The 24,180-nt window shown below is 36.1% G+C and overlaps 2 protein-coding genes across 3 annotated transcripts; both read left to right on the forward strand.

The window, feature by feature from the left end:
* Positions 1–15,915: 15,915 nt before the first annotated feature.
* LOC110718132 (dCTP pyrophosphatase 1-like) lies at positions 15,916–18,116 on the forward strand. Its single transcript, XM_021896928.1, has 2 exons — positions 15,916–16,340; positions 17,608–18,116. The coding sequence occupies exons 1-2, from the start codon at positions 16,206–16,208 to the stop codon at positions 17,830–17,832; spliced, it is 360 nt and encodes a 119-aa protein (XP_021752620.1). The 5' UTR covers positions 15,916–16,205; the 3' UTR covers positions 17,833–18,116.
* Positions 18,117–18,888: 772 nt separating this feature from the next.
* On the forward strand, positions 18,889–24,180 carry LOC110717550 (glycolipid transfer protein 1-like). 2 transcript variants are annotated; one of them, XM_021896280.1, is made up of 7 exons: positions 18,889–19,498; positions 20,865–21,002; positions 21,652–21,707; positions 22,093–22,223; positions 22,596–22,731; positions 23,109–23,237; positions 23,874–24,180. In XM_021896280.1, the coding sequence occupies exons 2-7, from the start codon at positions 20,876–20,878 to the stop codon at positions 23,907–23,909; spliced, it is 615 nt and encodes a 204-aa protein (XP_021751972.1). In that variant the 5' UTR covers positions 18,889–19,498; positions 20,865–20,875; the 3' UTR covers positions 23,910–24,180. The 2 variants fall into 2 exon arrangements, with proteins under 2 accessions (XP_021751972.1, XP_021751973.1); XM_021896281.1 differs by lacking the exon at positions 18,889–19,498 and adding an exon at positions 19,745–19,873.

Below are 24,180 nucleotides of genomic sequence, written 5' to 3' on the forward strand. Positions count from 1 at the left end.
TTTCATGCAGGCGGACTGATAGCAACGATTGGGTTGAAGTTGCCTGATAGTCCTATGAAGTTACCTGCTCCACATTATTGTCCAAAATGCAATGCTAAAAAGTTTGCATTTGAATGTTTACATTTTTGTTGTGGTGACGGTGAAATTCAAATAGTTATGAATGAATATCCTGCTGAATTGCAGAGACATTTTACAAGTGATGATGAAGATGCTATGCATTTCAAGAAATATGCTCGTTTATACAATAATCTATTTGCTTTCAGTTCATTAGGAGGGAGCTTTGATGGAGATCATCTAAGTCACATCGTATCCAGCATTATTATGGCTGTTATGATCCATTGCAATATCCTCTTTTATTTCCAAAAGGTGAATGCGGATGGACTCAAGGGCTTAAGAAGAAAACATGGGGTGGGAATCAACAAACAGCTATGCAGGTCGATCCAGTTATGTCATGTGCTGTTCATACAACAGAAGAACTACTTACAGAGGAAGCATCTCGTAAGTTTTCATATATGTACATATGTGTACTCTGTAAAAAACGCTGTGCAAGTAGGTGTATCCTAATATATTGAACTTTATATTGTAGGTTCTGCACGAAGAAATACAAAGGCAGATAAGTATGTGTCGGCAAGAGAGTATTATGCATACAAGTTACAGATTAGGCCAAATAATTTGATGCTTCGGGCTGGGAGGTGTTTTCAGCAGTACATAGTTGATATGTATGTCAAAGTAGAGAATACAAGACTTGATTTCTTTCGCAATAACCAAGACACTATGAGAGCTGATTTATATCAAGGCGTGCTTGATTCTCTAGATTGTGGTGAAATCATAGCAGCAAATATTGGGCGCAGGGTAATCTTACCTCCCTCATATATTGGTGGTCCACGGCATATGAAACGGTGATATTTCAATGCAATGGCTTTGGTGCAAAAATTTGGTAAGCCAGATCTCTTTGTCACCATGACATGTAATGCTAATTGGCCAGAGATTAAGAATGAATTGACTGGTCGAGAACAAGCACAAGATCGTCCTGATTTAGTAGCACGAATATTATATGCTAAATTAGCGGCTTTGAAAAAACAAATCATGGAACAGAAGTGCTTTGGTGAGGTAGCTGCTATGATATATGTAGTTGAATTTCAAAAGCGTGGTCTTCCACATGCTCATTTCTTAATAATTTTGAAGCCAGAGTTCAAGCTGAAGCATGTTGAAGATTATGATAAGTTCGTATGTGCAGAAATACCTTCAGTCACCTCTCCTACTCTACGAAAGATAGTACTTAAACATATGATGCATGGTCCATGTGGAAGTTTAAATCCCACATGCTCATGCATGCGTAGATCTGGGATGCAAGTATCTTGTAAGTATGGTTTTCCTCGACAATTTTCTGATGCAACCAGCGTTAATAAAGATGGGTACCCTTTATATAGAAGGAGAGATACAGGAGAAAGTGTCAAAATAAGGGGTGCTCAACTTGATAATCGCTGGGTGATACCATACAACCCATATCTATCAGCATTGTTTGATTGTCATATCAATGTTGAGGTGTGCTCCACTATTAAAGCTGTAAAATATATATAAATATGTATATAAGGGTCATGATCGAATTCAGTATAATATTATTCCTCACAAAGACAAAGTAGTAGATGAAATTGAAGAATATCAATCTGGGCGATGGATATCCCCATGTGAGGCTGCATGGAGAATTTTCAGTTTTGATTTGTTTCAAATGCATCCACCAGTGCTGCTATTACCAGTACATTTACCAAATATGCAGAGCATACATCTAAGGCCACATGAACGGCTAAGATCTGTTGTTTGAAATGGCAAACGAAGTAGGACTCCATTGATTGAATTCTTTGCAGCAAATGCTGCTGTTCCAGGTATTACATACATTATCAGTATTTAAATTACAGTTGTCATTACATCTACACAGACATTACCTACTGCTAAACTTTTTAAAACTGTTTTCCTACAGATTAGCTTTATTTGTGTCTGTTACATATATAGAGGTACTTAAACAAAACTTTGTTTTAAAAAAATAAATCCTCAATGTTCAGATTTTTGTTGCCTACATAAGACCTTTCTCAGCCCTTACATTTATCCAATTACTGTTTTAAGGTAGAAACGAAGCCATTGATTTCCTTAAGATAGTTATTTGTTATAAGTGTTCTATATATAGCTTTACTGACATGTCTTTTTTGACTTCCTACAACCTGCAACTTTATAGCTATTGTCCAACTGTCCTTAATTAGATATCTGCGACCTGTCTTACTTTTGAGTTCTTCATGAACTAAGAATAAAGTCCCATAAAATTTATCAGTCTCCCAGTTCCCAGGAGTGACACTATTATAAGGAAGATTATATTTGTTCCATTCTAACGGTTTGTCTTAAATGAACTACAACCTCCAGAGGATCTTCCTTGAGATCCCAAGTCCATAAACTACCAGGTTCTCCTAGAAACAAGCATAGATTTGTTCAGCTATTAACCTCTAACCTGGTTCTGATGAACATCTAGGTGTTTCTCTAGTAATAACTTCAAACACATTAATTTCCATGTTGTTTTGGTATCTAGAACTATACTGATCAACATTTAGTGTAGACTTCTTTAGGGTTTAATGGCATTGCTCTCCCTTGAAGATTCTAACGTTTTCCAACGAGTTGTTCACCCTGTATTTGCATGACCTTTTACGTGATCAATTTCCCTCTTAACCAATAGTAACACTTCTTTTTGCTGGCGGACCTCAGTCTTTACAAGGCTCTTTTGAATTAGGATTACTCCAAGATTTTGTTGCAGTCCAACTATTTGCGTTAAATGTACTTTGAGGATAACAAAAAATCCTTATTTAGATTCTAAGTTCATGAGCAGCTACCTTCTCCAAAAAACAAGAGTCAACCTTTTTAGGAATTGCTTTGCCTTATTATCTTCCCAATAATCAGCACTTACTTCAATTTAGTTTATGATTTATATACTTTGCTATTTCTATGCAGTTAGAGGCTTCCTAGCTACTTTTTTAGCATCCCAATTACTCAAATTAGATAGCTATTAGCTATGTCAAAACTTTGTTGAGCAACATTCCTCCCACTGTTCTTATCCAATTGATAGATTTCTAGACTTATTTACCCTATTAGGCCCTCTAACATGGTTTTTCTGAACATTTATGAATTTCACTGGTTAAACCCTCAAACAACCAGCACTTAGTCCAGTTTAGTTTACAGTTTAGGTACTAAACTATTTCTATGCATTTTGAGGCTTTCTTACTCCTTTTTTAGCATCCTAGTTATTCAAATTGTCTAGCTATTACTCTTTGATGGATTCCCAAACTGGTTACCTCTATTAGGCCCTCTAACATGGGTTTACTGAACCTTTAGGTATCTCCCTGGTGAACCCCTCACACAATCAGCACTTAGGCCAATTTAGTTTATGCTTTAGGTTCTTGCCTATTTCTATGCAGTTTGAGGCTTCCTCACTCCTTTTTAAGCGTCACGGTTGCTCAATTCCGTTCACCAACATTACATCTACTGTTCTTATCCAACTGATGGATTCCTAAACTTCTTTACTCTATTAGGCCCTCTAACATGGTTTTGTTGAACATTTAGGTGTGATTGGCCAGTAGCTGAACCCAAAATCTTACAAAGAATTTCTTTTACATCAAATTGCTTCTGATCTTGATCAGAGACACAAGTCCACATCCTCAACGGAAATGCACTTGTAACCCTTGGATCGTTATACACAAGCTGAGCAAGGGCTGTTTTGCCCAACCCTCCAATTCCCACAATAGTGAGAAAAGATACATCGTGTTGCACATTAGAATCGAGCATCATACCAACAATCTTCTCCAAGTCATCCTGTCTTCCAATGATATCAGCTGCATCCACATAAGAACAGGTCTCGGGCCTTCTCCTCCGAATAGGCTCGGGATCATGCTTAAAGCTAAACTGAGTGTTGTAAGCAATAGCATCCAGTTTCTTCCTGATTTTCTTAACCCCTCTAGACATTCTGTAAGCATCAGCTAGCGGGTTATCAGAAAAGAAGTGACGCACCTTTTTAGAGAGACTACCACCAGCCTCCAAGAGTTGCTTCTGCTGAGCAAGAGTCACAAACTCGTCCAGCAGATCATCTGCTTCAAAGACGGCGTCCTTGAGCTCCTCGAGTTTGTACTGTGCTTCGTGGGAGAGCTCCTGCTTGGCCTCTGCATCAAGAAGCACAGCATTGACGGCAGAGACAGTGTGACGGAGATCATCGAGCTGGGATTTGTAGCCAAAGATTGAAAGGATCTCTTGGAGCTCTGAACACTGCAAAGCTGCAAGCAGAGTTTGAGCAGCTGATAGAACTGTGCCAACAATATCCATTTTCTTTTTTTTTTTTTTTTTTTTTTTTTGTGTTTTTTTGTGAAATAAGATGTAAAGAATAAGGTAGTGATAAACAAGGTCTGCTATAGTGCTATCATACGGTTGAATTCTTGTAGCAAAAGGAGACAAGGTAGTGCTATACTGTCGTAATTTCAACCAATTAGAAATAGCAAAAGGAGATAAGGTAGATCAATTTGACATGCTGGACAAAAGATGACTGAATAAAATAATGGTTGCAACTTGCAAGCTCTGCTATAATCCACTCAAACGAGATAATGCAAGATCAAATTTTCAGTGGCTATAATTTCATCTAAAGGAATAATTCAGTGGCTCCACAAGTTTGATTTTTCCTTTCCTGGTTGTTTCACTGGTCTTAGTGGGGTTATCAATAGAACAATTTCTGGGAAAACGCAGCACAGAGTAACCATGTACTCCCCATCTCGTAAAGATTGTCATATGTATTCATTTCCAAACAACTTGTTTGTTCAGAGGGATAGGATCACAGGAGACGAGGGATAAGGACAAAAGATGAGAAATTTGACTAGTCTTTTATAAATTTAAAGAAATGGGGGGATAAGGAGGGGGTTAGTGGGATAGAAAAGGGAGTTATCCCTCTCAAATACTTCCTCCGTATATGCATATGTTTTTCCTTACATATTATTCACAAAAGACGGTCAAGAAAAGGTGGTGAATAGTGTAAAAGTCAAAGCGGGTCAAGTAAAAAGAACGGAGGAAGTAACAACTAAGGGGGGTGATATAAAGGGATGGGGATTAAATTAAATGGACAAAAGACAATTTTACCCTTACTGAAAGAGAAAGGAGAGGTGAGTGAAGAAAAGATAGTAAGGGGTGTTATGTATTGTTATTAGTTATTTCAATTTAATCCCAACATATACCAAATAATGAAAATCATAGGTACATGTAGTTTTATTTTTCCCGACTTTAAAAAACAGTTTACTTATATATTCAATATACTCAATTTTATTCTACCTCCGTCCCCGAAAGAACGACCCTTTTGGGCCAATTTCGCGGGTATTAAGAAAATGAAAAAGATAGTATTAAAAGTACATTGGAAAATGAAATTCACATGGGGTTTGCAAAAAAGTAGAGAGAGAAAGTAACAAAAGTACATGGAAAAACAAAATTTACATGGGAAAGTTAACTTTGCACAAATATTGTTGCAAATTGGAGAGTATTTTAATGCAAATGGAATAATCATTTTGGGACTAGATTTAAGCCATAAGGGTCATTTTTTCGGAGACGGTGGGAGTACTATATTTATTACTAATCACCTTAAAATCAAATAACAATTCAATTATATTCAATTTAGAAGGTGACCTAAATTAAGTCATTCAATATTTGTTAGCAATTAGCTCAAGATACATCCATCAATTTTGAGTGACATCACAGTAAGTGTATAAAGCTGTAATTGGCTGAAATACATAGTCCTGTGTATTATATACATACACTAATGATTCGAGACCAATATCATCAACCTATTATTATAATTACTTATAAAAAATCAATTAAGATAATACTTTCATGGTTAATAATGGGTTAAATGCAATTAATGAGCTCAGCATTATTGTAAGCAAATTTATTCTGGACTAAGTCTAATAAACTCTGAAAGGTGTAAATCATGATATTTTGTGGTGTCATAAAAGCAATTTTGAATTTCAGCACTATGTTGAAGCTTGCTTAGAGTAGAAATCTATTCCATGTCCACGTTTATATCAAATCCCACTACCTTTTTAGGCATTCCCAATTATGATATTGATAGTTTGTATTAGGTTTTCTAAGACGTCTTCTCCTCACTATGGGGTTCGATGGTAGATGGGTTAATCTGGTTATGGACTGTGTCTCCTCTGTTTCGTACTCCTTTGTGATAAATGGTGATGTTTGTGGGGCGGTGACTCCTACCAGAGGGCTCCGACAAGGAGACCCTATATCACCGTATCTGTTTATTTTAGTAGCTGATGCTTTCTCTAGTCTGCTGCAGAATAAAGTTCGTGAGAGGAAACTTCATGGGGCTAAAGCTAGCCGGAAGGGGCCAGAGATATCTCATCTTCTCTTTGCAGATGATAGCTTACTTTTTACCAGGGCAAACCGTCAGGAATGTCAAACAATAGTTGATGTACTCAACCAATATGAACAGGCATCCGGACAGAAAATTAACTATGAAAAATCGGAGGTGTCCTTTAGTAAAGGGGTTGAATCTAAGCTACGAGAAGATTTGATGCATATCCTTAATATGAGACAGGTAGACAGACATGAAAGATACCTCGGGATCCCTACAATAGTGGGTCGCTCAAGGAAAGCTGTGTTTGGGGCTCTAATTGACAGAATTTGGAAGAAGTTGCAAGGGTGGAAGGAAAAGCTTCTCTCGAGAGCAGGAAAGGAAATTCTTCTTAAATCCGTCATCCAGGCAATTCCTACATACTTAATGGGGGTTTACAAAATTCCGCACTCGGTCACTGATCGTATTCACTCTGCTATGGCTAGGTTTTTGTGGGGCTCTTCGGATGGGAAACAGAAAACTCATTGGAGAAGTTGGAAGTCTACGTGCACCCTAAAATGCTTGGGAGGCATGGGCTTCAGGGACATGAATGTGTTTAATGATGCTCTGCTGGGACGACAAGCTTGGCGCCTCACAAAAGCTCCCAATTCTCTCCTTGGGCGGGTCCTTAAAGCAAAGTATTACCCCAACAATGAGTTTCTCGATTCTTCTCTTAGGCTGGCAGGGAGCTACTCTTGGCGTAGCATTTGGTCGTCGAAAGCTCTTGTGAGGGAAGGGGTGATATGGAGGGTTGGCGATGGTCGAAGTATAAAGCTCTGGGATGACCCCTGGATAGCCGACTCGAAGGGGCGCTTTCTCTCCAGCACAGCCATTCCAAATTTGCAATGGGTAAGCGGTATTATAGACAAAGAAAAAAGGGATTGGCGAAATGATAACATTGATGGCTACTTTAATGCGAGGGATAGGCGGAGCATCCTTGCTATTCCTATTAGTGAATCTGACCAAAAGGACGAACTATGCTGGGCTTTCTCAATGACAGGGAACTACACAGTCAAATCAGCGTATATGCTTGGGAAAGGGGGCGATTTTGATACCTTTCACCAAGCTTGGGTTGAACTCTGGAAAGCAAATGTGATCCCCAAGGTTAAGCACTTTTTCTGGCGCCTCTGTACAGGGACTCTCCCTACTCGTAGCCTCCTTCTCCATAGGCATATGATTGAAGATGCGCAGTGTTCGTGGTGTGGGGCTACTCTAGAAACCCCTGCTCATGCTCTGGTGGATTGTCCGAGGGTCAAAGATCTATGGTCTAAGTGCAAGTGCGACCAAATGGCTGATTGGAGCTCCTACACATCTATTTGCGAGTTGGTGGCAAGCTGGAAATCTCTTGACAGCAAGGTAAAACAACGTGGCATGTTCCTAGCCTGGTGTATATGGGGAGAAAGGAACCGCAAGGTCTTTGAAAACAAAATAACGCCAAATGAGATCCTCACCCATCGTGTGTTCAGGTATGTGGAAGATCTGGAAAAGTATGCAGTCCGTGTTCACAAAGCTGTCAATCCCTCCCCTCTTCGTAGCCCAACCAAATGGCTGGCACCTCCGTGTGACATTGTCAAGATTAATACCGATGCATCCTTAGTAACTGAGGGCTGGGTTGGGCTGGGCATAGTTGCTAGAACCCACGAGGGTAAAGTCCTATGGACTGCAGCAAGAAGAACGCAAGCCTTCTGGGCTCCTGAGATCGCAGAAGCCAAGGGAATCCTCAGGGCTCTAAAACTAGCATCAGGGCATAGGGATATAATTCTGGAATCAGATTGTAAGCTACTCATCGATCGTCTGTCAAAAGGTGCGAGGCACTCGGCTGATCTTGATACTGTCTTGGGTGATATTCTTTTCCTGTGTACACAGTTTAATTCTGTCACTTGGTCTCATGTAAGACGGGATGGCAATTGTGTTGCCCACTGTTTAGCAAAGCTTGTTCCTCATGGGGTTGAACAAATCTGGGAGAATTCTTATCCTAATGAGATTGCCCCTTATGTACTCATGGACTCTTTGTCTCTTTGATTAATTCAAGCTAGCTTTCTCTCAAAAAAAAAAAAAACAGTAATAATATTTGCTATATGATCAGTTTTTTTTAAATTCAGTTTTTGTATTGGCACTCTAAATCTATCTTAACATTGCAACATCTCCTTTTACTAGGGCAACTAATACATGGCCGGTTAATTGAAGATGAAATAGACACTTTTGGCCACAATTTCATGATGAATGGCCATTATGAGATAACCAATGCTCTAATTAAACCTATGCCAAGGCATTTCAAAATTGGTATCACTGATATTCCATATCAGTTGAATTTTGCACCCACAACTCTTGTGCAACGAATATGTCCTGTGACCGGTCAAGCAGCCTGAGTTTGACACAATAGCGGCTATCACAAGAACACATTTCTTAGATGAAATCTGTGGTATGATACAGTAATTGTTTCATACATCTTTCATAATCCACATTATGCTATTATAACATACTTTTTAATGCAGAACTTCAGCCAATAGGTTCTATAACACATGACATTCGAGAAGATGTCACATATGGTATGCTAACCCGAAATTATCAGAAATCTAACTATTACCATTACAGAATCTAAACTAATATCAGTAATTGCTAATAGTAGATGTATTGGGAGTGGTCTTATTTGTAGAAGAAGAAGTTCGACTGGTTGACTCATGTTATGGTCAGCCATCCTATGTTAGAGAAGTTGTCATAACTGACCAAACGTAAGCCTTATATATTGTTGTGCATTATTGAAATACGGCCTAACCCAAAGGGAGATAGGGCTAATGTCTTGCGTGAATGGTATCTATAATTTCCCAAATGAATTATCAAATACATGCTCCTTAATATGACATTAACAAGCTGTTACTTTTATAGGTCTAAGCTTTATTATACACAAATGCTGTTAGATCGACAAGGTAGAATTTTACAAGTTTGTTCCCCTGAGGATAAAGAATCGACTGTCACTATCGAGTACCTAAAAGATAAGAAGGTTTCAGCTCGATCCAATACTACATATACACACAACAATGGTTTCCCACCTATTGAACCTATGTACTTATTCTAATAATCAAATGCAGGTGCAAAATGCATTACAGGATGAGAGGCATTGGGTACTTGGAAGTATAGCTCCTACATCTATGCAACAATTGACCATATATATAGGGTGTTCTAGCTTCCAGAAGGGAGATTTTTTGCTTGTTCAAAATGCTACACTAGAGAGACGCTCGCTTGTATCAGGTATATATTTATGATTAACAATATTTAAGCATCACTATTACAAGATACTAATCCTAAAATATCTATTCCATAACACTATATTATATACAGGGTTGCTTTCACTTTCGATGCTGTAGATGACAATGGCAGCATATCATTTACAGCATTCAGTAATGAAACTGAAAAAAATCTTTGGAATGAATGCAGCTGAAATATATGTGATCAAGAAAAATGTATGTGCTCAAACTAATCAAATGAAATAATATATATATATATCATGTAAAAACAAACCTTAAGTCAAAAACTGAAAATACAAAATCTTGACCGTCCATAAAGATCAATGGCTGAGATTAGATGAAAAAAACACGCGTCCTTTTTATTGCCTTTATCCTACTTCATTCCTTTCTCTCTCTTGTTCAAAGCTCCATTACTGTAATTCTACTTCAAATTTCTCGATTCTTCTTCTAATTTCATGCTACTTCAAAATCACAATAATGTAATAGCTTCGATTCTTCATCAAATTCGTTATCATTATCGTCTACGATCTAGTATCAAGTAAGTAAATCGATTTTGATTTCGCTAATTATATCATTTTTACATCATCCGATTAATTTTCTTTATTTTGATTTCTGCAAATTTCATGCTATTAAGTGTTGCTTGGATCTGATTAATGGAGGTTCTGACGACGGTCGGTGGGTTTGTGGGTGATTTCGGTGATTTTTGGTGGGTTTGTTGGTGGTTTTGGTGATTTGCGGTGGGTTTGTGGGTGGTTTCGCTGGGTTTGTGGGTGGATTCGGTATTTTTGGTGGGTGTCGGTGGTTGTGGTGGTCTGGATTTGGGGGTTTTAGTGGTGTCGGTGGTGGTGGTGGTCTGGGTTTGGGGATTTCGGGGGGGGGGGGTGGTGGTGGTCTAGGTTAGGGGGTTTTGGTGGTGTTGATGGTTGTTGGTGGTTTCGGTGATTTTTGTCCCCCTCTCTCTTTGCTGGTGTTTGTGTGGCTGTTCAGATTAGAATGCTTACACCAGATCGTTCAAGTGTTATCATCTGATGATTGTTAGCATTTGAGTGTGTTGAAGTGCAGGATTTGGTCTACTGGTCTGGTTGGTTGTTGTTCTGCAATGTATTGTTAATTTGTTGATCTCATCTTGCTTTTGAATCCGAGGAAGCTGCTGGTGTAATGATGAAAAATGGATTAATCTTAGGATTAGACATATTATCATATGATGATTGATAGCATATTGTGTTTGCGAGGTTGTATGTGGTTTTTGCTGCATTGCTGGCTTGTTGATCTTCTTTCCCTCCCTTACATAGCGGGGAACCTTGGTTTTTCGGCAATATAATAGCATTGGCACATGGATTATTCATGGATATAGTGATGTTATCTTATGATAATTAAGTATGTTAGTGATTTACTATGTTGGATGTATATCCTCGTAATACTTGGGGGTTTTTTTTTTTGACACAAAGCAAAGCTTAGCATTTATTAATTTTGTTATAGTGACTCTTAATTTTGTGCAATAATATGAGTTATTAGCTTTATTGTTTTTGTGTGTCGAAAGTCTATTAGCTCAATCGGTCGAGCATTGTGTACTTGTATTGTGCACATGATGTGGGTTCGAATCCTACATAGGCTTACATGTAGTGATCTTTTTAAATTGTAGTCAAATTATAATTAACTTGACCTCTGTATAATTATTAAATTGATATTGTTACCTTATTTTTATATATAGTGACCTCCGGGTAAATGGTGTCAAATTGATATAATTACCCGAAATTTATATATAGTTACTTTATTTTCGTATATAAAGACCTTAGTATCATGGAAATGTTGTAAATTTTGTTTCAGTCACCTTATTTTTGTATATATCAATCTTGTTAGATTTTCAGCAACATTGCAAGCTATAATTAATATAGTTATCTTATCATTGTATATAGCGACATATATGTAAATGTGGACAAAATTGATATAGTTACCCTATTTTTGTATACAGTTACGTTATTTTTTTATATAGTGACTCTACGTTTTTTTGTTTTTTTTAAACCGTTAGATCTTGTTAGTAATAATGGATGGTTGAGATTTTCTATTTTTAATTTTCACCATAAGCCCTGTTTTTAGCGGAACCTCTCTCTCTCTCTCTCTCTCTCTCTCTCTCTCTCTCTCTCTCTCTCTCTCTCTCCTCTCTCTCTCTCTTCTCTCTCTCTCTCTCTCTCTCTCTCTCTCTCTCTCTCTCTCTCTCTCTCTCTCTCTCTCTCTCTCTCTCTCTCTCTCTCTCTCTCTCTCTCTCTCTTTTTTTTTTTTTTTTTTTTTTTTTTTTTTTTTTTTCTCTCTCTCTCTTCTCTCTCTCTCTCTCTCTCTCTCTCTCTCTCTCTCTCTCTCTATATATATATATATATATATATATATATATATATATATATATATATATATATTGTAACAGATTTATACCCTATCTTCTAAATACACGCCTATATAGCATTAATTTATGTGTTAACTTACTTAACTCTTAACACTCACAGGAAGATATACTCTCTTTTACTACTGCATGCCAGAACATCAGCTCCAAGGTATTCCACCTGAAAGTTGGTCCCTCACCAGCATTAACTGCTAGTAACAAACTACAATGGATATTAGAGGATGTTCGCATATCAACTGATGATGGTGCATTCCTCAAAAGGAATTCAGCACACACTCTATACTCTGATAGCATTCCAATTCCAATAGTAGCCAGTTGCAACAAAGATGAAACAACTGAGAAACATGGGAGCAAGAAACCTATTGAACCAGAAGTGGGTGAAATTAGGAGTGCCACTATCACAACATCTGGAAGCCCACCATTTCCTGATTGGTCAGCGCATAGGCGGCCACGTTCTTCATTCAACAAAAGGACCTTAGAATCTGTCAACCAACTTGGATCTCCAAAGACCAAAATCTCCATTCCCATTGTTGACAACAAAGAAAAGCGCTGTGATTCTACAGATCCATGCCAAGGAAATGCTGAGACAATCAACACAGATTCTGCAAATGTGCAAGCACCTGCATTCAAAAGCAGAAAAACTGAACAGACAGATGTTGAGAATATCACAACAACTTTAAACCCCTCAACCTGAATCCCTAATATGATAAGGTTTGGTGAAGAATCCCTTTTGCTAATATTAAACTTAGAAGTATGATATTTAGATACTGCATTTTGCTGGTTTTGCAGTAGGAAAGTTTCTCCAGTATAAGAATCATTGGCAGTAATAGGTTGGAAATTTTATGAAGGAACATGGGTAATGACCTGTGTTCCTACATAACACTCACCTTAAAAAGGTGATACTTAGATGTTGCATTTTGCAGGCTTAGCAACATAGTGTCTTTTTTTTAAAAAAAAAAAAAAAACAAAACTAATCTATTTCTATAGCTCATAAAACTTATGAAGTGTGAAGGAACACAAGTAATAACACATAACTTGTGTTCCTACAAAACACTTTAGCTACATATAGATGCGAATATTTCTATTAGTTACATAAATTTATATAAGAATATTGTAAACCTTTTGAACATTCTAGATGACCATATAGGGTCTCATAAGCTCATGGTGTAGAGCTTTTTCCAGTATTATATGATATGTATAGGGTCTCATACGCACCTGAACTTTTTTTTTTTTCCTTTGGTTTAATTTTGTTCTTTTTATTTTACCCTTTGGTTTTTTAAATACGTAGCATAGTTTTCTCTAAAGACAAACTATTATGAAATTCCAAATTTTTATAGACATACTAAGATTAACAGTTTTGTATTTTATACTTTCTATAACTTCCACCTTTTTAATATGTATCATTAGTATATGTAAATCTTTATTTTCTTTTAAAAGAAGATATATTTCTATGACTTTAAATTTAACTGTATAAACCTTCCTAGCGAATATTTTTATTATTGACTAATATAAAGAAATGCGAGGTATATAATACTCCCTTGATCCCTCCGTTCCTTGATAATTGATATACTTTGTCTATTCATATACTAACTTTGACTATAGATTTCGAGTAGTGTATGAAATGCAATTAGTATTATTTAAAATGTTTTTAGATAGCTTTTAATATGAAGTGTAATTACTTATATTAACTTCTAAATAATTTTATTTTTAAGCTAACAAACTTCATTCTAAATAATTTTAATAAATGCTTAATTATATATATTAATGGTCAAACTCACATAATGACATGTGTGTTAAGTTTAAACATGTCAATTATTATGAAATGAAGAGAATAAAAAATATAGGACTTCATTATTTTTAAATAGCGCAGGGCCCTCAAAAGGATCAAGATGGCCCTGGCCATTTAAATGGTAGTTTTTAACAAAATTTCCATCAATTAATGTGGTATAAATTGATTTTACTAATATGAAGTATAAAAATATGGAGTATTATATTAATGTATAGCCGTACTCTATGAATTTGTGTTGGCAACTTCACTATAAAAAATACAAAGCAGTAAAAAGAAGAATCCTACGAGCCTTGAAATATTTACCTACTCTTCTTAAATGCTTGGCTTAGTGTGAAGAGATTTGTATCCTCAGTGTCCACGAAGAATCACCCAGAAGATTAGATTAGATGCCTCATTATGCGCTCAAAATTCAACTATTGAGATTTTTAAAGAATTGTCAAAGCCTAGCATGAAAGTATGCATAATAAAGCTAAGCTAGCATTAATATATATTATCAGTTTATCAAAAAAATAGCTTTGTATGATGCTTTGCTTAGTTTCATGCATGTTTTCTCTAGGTGTTGAATACTTGTAATGATAATTAAATAGTACTTCTTCTGCTCTTTTTTACTTGACCTGTTTATTTTATCACGCTTGCTAATGCAAAACTTTAACGTATTTAATTATTCATAAGTAAAAATTATAAAAGTTATATATTATGATAGTACTTATAGAGACGAATTCAAAAAGATCTCACGTGAATATGTTATTGCTTACATATTATTCACAAAAGGCGGTCAAAGGAAGGGTGGTGAATAGTAAGGAGGACCGCGTGTTCGATCCCCCGCAACAATAATTGGAAGGGGACTGCAACCTAACTACCTAAAACTGATCCCCAAATTCAGATTAGTCTAAAGGGTGAATCGGGTGAAATACCAAAAAAAAAAAATTAAAATAATAAGCACACATGAAAATATAACTACTTTTGGAGGGATAAGAGGAAGCTAAGGGCGGCAAAAAAAACCTTTATAGCTATGTTTCTCGAACTTTTTATATGATCATATCACCTCATGAATGGTGTCGAATCTGGCCTTAACTCTACAATATAGATATGAATATGTGGCTCAACATTTTGAACAAACACTAATAAACTATGGTCAAGTTTCATTACATAGTTGAGTTTGATATTTGAACACATACTCGTAGTTTCATAAAGTATATGATTATTAGTGTCATTATTGTTGCATGTACATGATATATATTCTTATCTCAAGGAACAAGAATTAACTAGATTATTCATTGTTCAAAGATCCAAGGATGAAGGGAATGTGTTCTCTCTTGATATTTTTTCTCAAAGATAGAATTTTTCCTCTTCATTATCATATACTTCGTATACAAAAAAAGTTAGGAGAAGGAACCACAATATAGAATTCTTGTCTACAAATGCAACCAAGTAAATTGTCAACACTAGCAAAAAATCAGGCGGCCATGATAAAGATAATCATCTTCTCAAATTGCTTGAATGCTATGGAGTTGATAAAGCTAAGACTCAACCCCTTCACTAAGTCGCTATTGACATTTATTCAGATGTGATACATGATGCCAACAGTATCACATGTGAAACTTAGCTACGTTTTTTTTTTTACAAAAAGATACATGAATACGTACAATAAGTCCGTTTTTCTCAAGACTAAGACCTAATCTATCAAAGTTAAGAAAATAAGATAACTTAATGTTTAAAAATTAGAGGGTCCTTTTGTTGATGACTATCTATTGTGTGACTCAGTGAGACTACATTATGCGCTGCTTTATTACGAGTGAGCTGAAAACGGCATATAGAGAATTGAGGGTAGTTTGGTTACATGAATGTCTCAACTTATAAGCAAAAACTCATATTCTTTGCAAAATTGTATGGAAATATAGTGAGCTGCAAACGGCAATGATGTAGACGGGATTTGATAAACAGTTTTGCTTAATGGTCACCACCCGGCCACCCTAAGACTTTAACTAAGTTAGTTGGCATTCACAGGGATTACAGACACTTTGATGCGCTCAATTTCAACTATAATTAAACAATTACAACTATCTTGCAAACTGCAAACCTTAGTTAAGGGAATTATTCTGATGTAGGGAAGTTGGCTATTTTGTATGGTGGGCGGTTATTGAGGAATCTGTCAATGTGTAAGAATAATTTGTCCCTAAAGCATTAACTAACCTCCTCTCTTCACAAAAAAGAATTGATTTTTAATCAGATTGGTATATTCTTTTTTCTTTACTTGTAAAATTTATAGTAATATCTTTGCCTTTAAATCTTGTGGTAGCTCTTCATTGTTCTGCATTACAGTGTTAAACAAGTGTATTGTAGGCTGAAGCTGTTAGCATCAGTACCATGGGTGAAACTTGTATGACAGGAGAGATTGTGAAGGAGATTAGCCTGAAGGATATCTCTAAAAAACTCGAAGAATTCGCTCAGGCACGAAACTGGGAGAAGTATCATAGTCCCAGGAACTTACTTCTTGCCATGGTAAATTTCTTTGATCACAAGCCAAGTTTGTACTAGCTGTCTAGTTCATTCTGTAGTGTTTGAAACTGTTTATGTATTACATCGTAATTGATTGTATAAGAACAAGATTATTATGTTAGCGCGAATATATTTAAGTTTCCTTTAGGTGGGAATTCACTATTGATCACTGAAAATCATTTGATGCCAAGAATTTGGGTTGTGGGGAGCCTTACAGCTTAGTGGTTTTCATTGACAGCAAGCTATTAGTTTAATTTGTAGTAACCTGCAAGCTATATAAACATTTTTTGTTAAGAAAATTTCTGGTAATTCTCATGGCAGATGATAGAAATGGGATACATACAACACATTTTTCCCATTCATCTCCCAAATATTTACGGTTACCTCCTGATATGCAGGGGCTAGTATTGTCAGTGGTTTCAGAGATGCTCTTCTGAATGCATAGCCTTTGATTATGTAAAGTTGAAAAATTTCTTGCAATTTCATACTATTGATAGCAAGATATAGAAAGGCAGCATCTGCATTCGTTGTCATAAATTCATTACTTTTTTCGTTGTTTTAAACGATTTGTTCCACTATAATTTTACATAATTACTTGCAACATCTATAAGCTAATTAAGCCTTATCTTGGTATAGTGATGGATAAATAGTTTTTTGGTTATAATGTACTAAAGAGAACACTTGATTAACTGTCCAGGGGAGCTTAATCCATCTGATGGTGGTTATTAGTTCTTTATGATTCGTAATTCATTAATAAAAGCAGCACATAATTGATCTATGGGACCTTTTAGCTGTTCCTCTAATGTCGGTGACAGTGTAGAAAGGTTTTCATCTCAACAAAGGTACAGATGGTGTACGTACAGGTCGCTGTTATAATGCGACACCTAGAAGCAGGACCTAGCTAGATGCTATATGATCGCAAGTATATGTGGTTGATTATGATGCCTCGTCATACAATTACTTTTGATGAAGCAAAGTTTCAGGTGACAAAGATTGATGGTGATGTTTACATGATTCTTTCCGGTTGAGTAGTTGGTACTGATATTAGTGCCTAGTGGGGTTCAGAATAATTCATATATTCTGAGGTGACACTTCCTGAATTAGCAGATGAGAATATTTTCTAATAAGAAGATTATAAGATGCCTTCTCATTTCAATTCATTTGATTAAAGATACCATGTTAGAATAAACATTTTTCATATCAGGAATTTGTTTGTTGATGCTCCTAATTTCTGTTCTCATCTTTACGTCTGTATGCTTTACACTTGTAGGTGGGTGAAGTCGGAGAGCTGTCCGAGATATTCCAATGGAAAGGAGAGGTGGAAAAAGGCTTACCAAATTGGGAGGACTCAGACAAGGAGCATCTGGGTGAAGAGCTATCTGATGTGCTGCTATATCTCATCAGGCTGTCTGATATCTGTGGCATAGACCTTGCTGATGCAGCCCTGAAAAAAATGGTGAAAAACGCGGTTAAATACCCTGTCAATAGGCTTTAAGGCTGTTTCATTTTCCATTCAAGATCAACCAATCAAGACATCTAAGTGTGCAATGGTGTAGTTGAGGAAATGCAACAATTTTATAAGGCAATTTTCTTGGTGTTTAATTTCTTTTTGCTATAGTCGAGCTTGAGTTATATTGGCTCAATCGTGTTCCCAAATGTACAAATTTAAAACTGAAAAGATGATCAAATTATCAAGTATGTGTAGAGTAGTAGCGGAAAGAAAGCAATTGTATCATATAATGGACATGAACATGATGCAATAGATTGGGCCTGTTTGAAGAATATTTACAGCATTTGATTTACTTTATTATTTGGTCAAGCATGAGATAAGTTGTGTGTTAAGGGGTAGTACCCAAAATAAAGCTTACTTGTACCAAACTAAAGATTACCTGGTACCAAATTATGAAACTAGAGTGAGATAAGTATTGCATTTACCACCCCTTGAGAAGTTTTGTGAAATTATCATGATTAGAAATTGGGCAATTAGGCATCCCTGTATTCAAATCCGAAGTGAAATAAACATACTGTCGTGGCTCGTGGCTAAAGCAATTTTTTGGGGTATGAAATTGGCGCGGACGAGGGAGTGGATAGGATCGTGGTGGAGAGCGACTGTTTGGGTGTGATTCAGGTATTGCGTGGACAACATGTTGGCTCCAGTTCCTTCCATTCCATTTAGTTGTGGAAAATATTGTTGAGTTGTGCTCTAGTTTTACTACTGTGGAGTGGTCATTTGTTAAACGAAGCGAATATAGAGTAACTCATGAATTGACTTACTTTTGATCATCACGGAAAGAGAGTGGATAAATGTAATCCCGACTCATATGTTGGATCTTGCCTCTAATGACTTACGGAGTATTAAATTATTAATCTAGTTCCACTCAGGGGAGCCCCAATTTATCGTGATGATAAACATGAGACGTTTATCTAATGGCATTATAGTAAATATAAGGCGTTGGGAATCGTGCCAGAATATTAAAAAATAATTTTTTTTGTTTATTTTTATTTAGCTTTAATTTTAAAATAAGGACGCGTTAACTCCAACCTTCATCTCCTCCACCCATCTTCTTCTTCCTCCCCCAATTCACATCGGTCTGCCATTAAAGGACCCGGAGCTTTCCTTCACCTCCCACCTTCTTCTTCTTCTTCTTCTTCTTCTTCTTCATCCTCGATCACCCACCCTCCACCGACATGTCGACCACCATTTCCGGCGGTTTCGCCGCTGAACTAAACGAAAACCCTAAGGTAAAAGAGAGAAACTAAAGGCAAGGTCAACCCCAAAGGGTAGGGGTGAAAATTATTTCCATTGAAGCCTCTCCTTGAACTTGTATTTCTGTATTGAAGTTTCTAAAATTCCTAGTGAAACTGTCGAATTTAATTGCTTCCATTAACGGCTTTCCTCAAGTTTAACGGTGTTAATTATTGAAATTACAAACTTAGCTATACTTAATTACACAAATGGACAATTATACCCTTAGATAATTGCTTTAAGTTTATCGTGAAGATAACTTGTATTTTCTCGTTCCACTGGCAGAGTTTCCTCAAAAAATAAAAAAATAAATAAATAAAATAAAAACTGAGATCGTTTATTTCCCCCCATTTCCCCAAAGCTTGATTATTGGAAGGCAAATAACACCAGTTGCAGTTGCAAGAGAGATAAACAGGTAATTACCCTTTTCATTTCATTATCCACTTAATTTTTTCCTTTAAATTTAGATCGATCAACAATTAAATCAAATCCCCAGCATTTTAATTTCATATTTCTTGGTACAATTTGATTAATTTACGCCTCATTGATCATCATAGATTTTGGAATCCGATTCCCTAAAACCCCCTTTTCAATTCCTTCGAATCTCTGCTTTCTCTTTTATTTTACGTAATTAGATCAGCTCTGCTTCAATTCTACGCTTTTTGCTGAAAAGGGTACTTCTATATTCCTTTCTTTCTCCTAAATTTTGATTTTTTTAAAAAAAAATCTTCAGTTATAAGTTTGATTGCTGCAAATTTTGTTGGATCTGATCAGATTGTTGTTGTTAGTGGTATGCTTGTTTTTTTTTTTTCTTTTTTAAATGACATTTTGTTGGATTTTGTTTATAAAGTTTGTTAATTTATGTTTGTAAGCTTCATTTTGATTGTTTAATGGTTTTATGGTGTAAATAAATGTGTGAATGCAAAATGCTTCATTGGAGTTTGTCTGATGTATTGATGATGTCTATTAGTGTTACCTGATTAGCTAATCCTCGCGAAATGCAATCTGAAAAATGAGAATTAGTACACGAAAGTGGTACATTTTTGGCCTGATTTAACATTAATAGGTAGCAAATCGTGATGCTATAAGATTGAATTTGCATTGATTTGGATGGGTTTGCCGTTTGTGTATGATTAATGAAATACTCTGTAGTTTGCCACTTGTTAACTTTGACTATTGAGAGTCTGCTTAGAGTTTTTGCCAATATTTACCTTTAGATTTCGATAGTTTAACAATGTGCTGGTAAAAAAAAAAAATTGCTTGATCAATGATGTGCTTAAAGTCATTTTTTGGAAAAGTTGAAGTTTTTATGATTGGCTGGTTATCTATGCCGATACAAATATAATATTGCCTGTAATTTGTTGCTTTCTGAGTTGTTGATCAATTTGCACATTTTTATAAACGAAAAGCCATTGGTTTTTTTGGGTGTTGAGAGAGCCACAAAGGTCAATGTTATAAACTTCGCTTAAATTCAAAGTTCTTGTTGTTTGCTTGTTGCATTGCTGTGTTGGCCATAATTGTGCTGTGTAGACTCTTGGTTTCAATACTAAGTTTGGGATTGTTATTATACTCGTTGGTGTAAAAATGCATTTGAACACTAAAAAATTAGAATAAAAACGGACAGTACTTTTCACTTTTCAGAAGAGAAATGTCCAAACCTAACTTTACACCTCTCTGTAGTGCTTGTCTCAGGCCTAAGTAATGTGACCTCGTTGTGCTTTAGAGTTCATATCTGGTATGCTGATATCTTTATTAATGTGTTATGTAATTGTTTGGTGCAGTTAGGGACAATATGGAAGGAACTCAAGGAAGTGTCTTTACCCCAGCTTTGGAAGGAATTAAGCTGGTCAAGTCCGAGGATGGAGAAATGTTGACCAGGCCTTTCTTGGATGCATGCAAGCACATTCTGCCTGTCATAGGTCCGTCAATGTAGTGTCTGGTTTTTAATATAGTTTTCTACTAGCTTTTAAGCCCATGCAATTTGCACGGGCTATAATAGGTGATATGAGACACTCGTAAAGTCTTAATAATAATTATATTCTGAAACTTGAAGTTAAATATATTATTATAAAGAGTCAATATTGTGATTCCTGATTGTAGTATGAAATAACGGAAGTCCGTGCCATATCCACCTCTTTTTTATTACACTTGATCAAATTATATTGTGTACAGGATAATAGTTTTATTACCTCTAACTTTATTAAAGGAAGTAGCTGTCGCATAGTCCCAACCTCATACATTTCTGGATATGACATCTCAATATTAGGAAAGGTGCCAACTTAGTTTGGACATGAGATATAACTGTTACTTCTTTATACAGTAGCTTTCTATTTGGTAGTTTATGAACTGCTCTTTGTTGATTATGATCACTCGGGTGAGGTTTTAGCTATTAAGGAAGACATTGTTTATTACTTCTGAGTTCTGATTACAATACCTGCTCAGTGAATTATAGAGTGAGGGAAGATCCCCGCCCACCCCCACCCCCCACCCCCTCCTCTCTTCTTTCCCTCATGTCTGCTATGTTTGGCTGATATAAGCGTTCTTATTTTTATATTTTGTCTGATGCAGACAAATTTGGTGCTGCAATGACACTTGTAAAATCTGATATTGGTGGAAATATTACGGTAAGCTACTTTCCTTCCTGTTTTCTTTTTTTTTTTTTTTGTTTGCCCATTTTGTGGTTTATTATTGGATAGGGGTGGGGGGGGGGGGGAGGGGGAGCTACTTTTGTAACTCTGTCCCATGATGCTTCCTTCCTGGATATCTTTTATGAGCCTTCTAGTAGGATTATGGAAAAGGTCTCCTACTTATATTTTGGTTATCTTCGATTTTCTATTTTTGTTTTTAAGCCTTTCTCTACAGAAAAATGCGCGATCACAATGGAAACACCTTCTACTGAAACTTTTCCTGCTTTGAATCATGTGATCTCTAAGCCAAGTTGAAATTGACAAAATTTTGGATGCCTCTTTATCTTTCTTAATTTGGCATTGATCAGAAATATTGTTGCAGAGATTGGAAAACAAGTACAACTCAGATCCAGAAAAATTTAAGTATTTGTATAGTATGGTACAAGTGGAGGTTGAAAGTAAGACAGCTAAAGGATCATCCAGCTGTACCAACGGCCTGCTTTGGCTAACAAGGTAGATCATAGTACGATTTCATGTTTGTCTTTCTGTATAATTTGTTGCCTCTTATTGTGGAGGCAGGTTAATACTTGATAGTCCACTTCCAAGTGACAAGAGTTGATCATTACGACTGACTTGTTACTTTTGAGTTTCTGTGCTGAGGTATTGTGGAGAGGCATTGACAATTAGCTTCCTTCTCCTTTTACTTTTCTCACTCCTATTGTGATCTATGGATTCCTAATCTCTGTATCATAACCTTCTGTCTGACCCAGCATGTGATGAATACTGGAGTTATATGATCATGAATGGGATAAACTTCCTTTTATCAAAGTATTTTCTCTGTTTTTGCAATTGGTAGTGCATGACATTACTGTAATTACTTTGTAGAGCTATGGATTTCTTGGTGGAATTATTCCGCAATTTGCTTGAGCACCCAGACTGGTCAATGTCTCAAGCTTGTACAGACTCCTATGGCAAGACCTTGAAGAAATGGCACGGGTGGCTTGCCAGTTCAAGCTTCTCTGTAAGTCAAGAAATCTTTTCACTAATCCACTTCCAGTTAATAGAGTTCCGTGCCCTTTTATGTGGAGTATTCCTAAAATTGCCTAAGTATGTTTTTCTCTTGATTGGATGGAGTGTGTTCATTTTTTGGTGAAATATATACATAATTTATACTCCATCCAATTAAGCCAATTAATAAGCTTCTTTAACATTTACCCATTGCGTGGCATTGTCTATCTATCTTCATTCCAATTGTATGTTCAGAGTATTTAGGCAGTTACCCCATTGTTGAAATTTGCTGACTCATAGATAACTCAAAATCTGCTGTAATGGTACCCAGGCTGTAGTGTCAAAGGTGTTTGTCATATAATTTTCATGGAGTATGAACTGTTCTTGCAGATTGCAATGAAGTTAGCTCCAGATAGGAACAAGTTTATGGAGGTGCTTGGGGGTGATGCTGTCAAATGCGACATTGAGCAGTTTTTGACCACCTTCAATCCCCTGCTTCAGCAAAACCACAAGTTTTTGGTAAGATGAACTTAAAATAATCAATGATTAATGTGTGTGAAACTTTAAATGTCTTTATCAGTCTTTCTCACTAATCATTTATTTTTTATTTTTTATCTTTTTTTTTATCGATGTTATTTAAAAATGTTGTATAGAGAAGTAAAAGTACCCAAGTGTTACCTCTTCCCAGTCTGAAAACCCACAACTTTTCTTCACTTTATTAATTTTATTTCTCCAACCATGCCAAAGTAGTCTTTCATTTATATAGTTAGCTGAGGGTATAATTAAGGTGTTCGTAACATGGAAAAGTATAAATTTCAATTTACTAAATTTATAATGTGGCATCATTTTTTTGAGGCGTCCAAAAATAAAATCATGGCTCATAATATAGGGATAGAGGGAGTATGCTACAGGTTGGTGTTGCCTTCACAAGTTATTAGATTTTTTTATTAGTTCTGATTGAAAGTGTAATGTGAAGTGGGAAACACATACGTAGTACTTTGTTTTTTGTTTTCCATTTAAATGTGGTAATCTTTGCGATTTATGTTTGGAATACTAGTTATATGGCTTGTAATCTTGTATCTTGTTTTGGTGATTTTATGCATTAACTTACCATGCTCTTTATTCTGATGCTCGTTTTTCCTCCTCGTGTTTCAGGCTAGTGTGGGCTTGGATGACATGAAAGCTTCTTAATGCACAAAGGAAGTTACATCTGTGCTGCTAAGTTAGAATTGCGGCTAGCAACATGATGACATCTTAACACTTTGAGAATATGCAGACCAGATATTGAAATTCCTTGTTTCTGTCTATCCTTTTAGGAGGACATAATACTGAGTACACTTGTTATCTAATATACGAATTACAAAGTACTAGTTAACAGAGCCTTAGTGCCTGTTTTTCCGACAATGTAACGTTACCCATCAAGATTGTTAATCCTCGTTTAAGTCATTGCATCTTGTCCTCA

Source organism: Chenopodium quinoa, unplaced genomic scaffold (assembly GCF_001683475.1).
Source record: "Chenopodium quinoa cultivar QQ74 unplaced genomic scaffold, ASM168347v1, whole genome shotgun sequence".
NCBI lineage: Eukaryota > Viridiplantae > Streptophyta > Magnoliopsida > Caryophyllales > Amaranthaceae > Chenopodium > Chenopodium quinoa.

What these genes read in the sequence shown, in the direction of transcription:
- LOC110717550 (XM_021896280.1), top strand. Translation starts at nt 20,876, where the DNA reads ATGGAAGGAACTCAAGGAAGTGTCTTTACCCCAGCTTTGGAAGGAATT. An exon ending in ATATTGGTGGAAATATTACG is followed by an intron (nt 21,708 to 22,092) that starts GTAAGCTACTTT and finishes ATATTGTTGCAG; the next exon opens with AGATTGGAAAACAAGTACAA. An exon ending in AGCAAAACCACAAGTTTTTG is followed by an intron (nt 23,238 to 23,873) that starts GTAAGATGAACT and finishes CTCGTGTTTCAG; the next exon opens with GCTAGTGTGGGCTTGGATGA.
- LOC110718132 (XM_021896928.1), top strand. Translation starts at nt 16,206, where the DNA reads ATGGGTGAAACTTGTATGACAGGAGAGATTGTGAAGGAGATTAGCCTG. An exon ending in GGAACTTACTTCTTGCCATG is followed by an intron (nt 16,341 to 17,607) that starts GTAAATTTCTTT and finishes TTACACTTGTAG; the next exon opens with GTGGGTGAAGTCGGAGAGCT.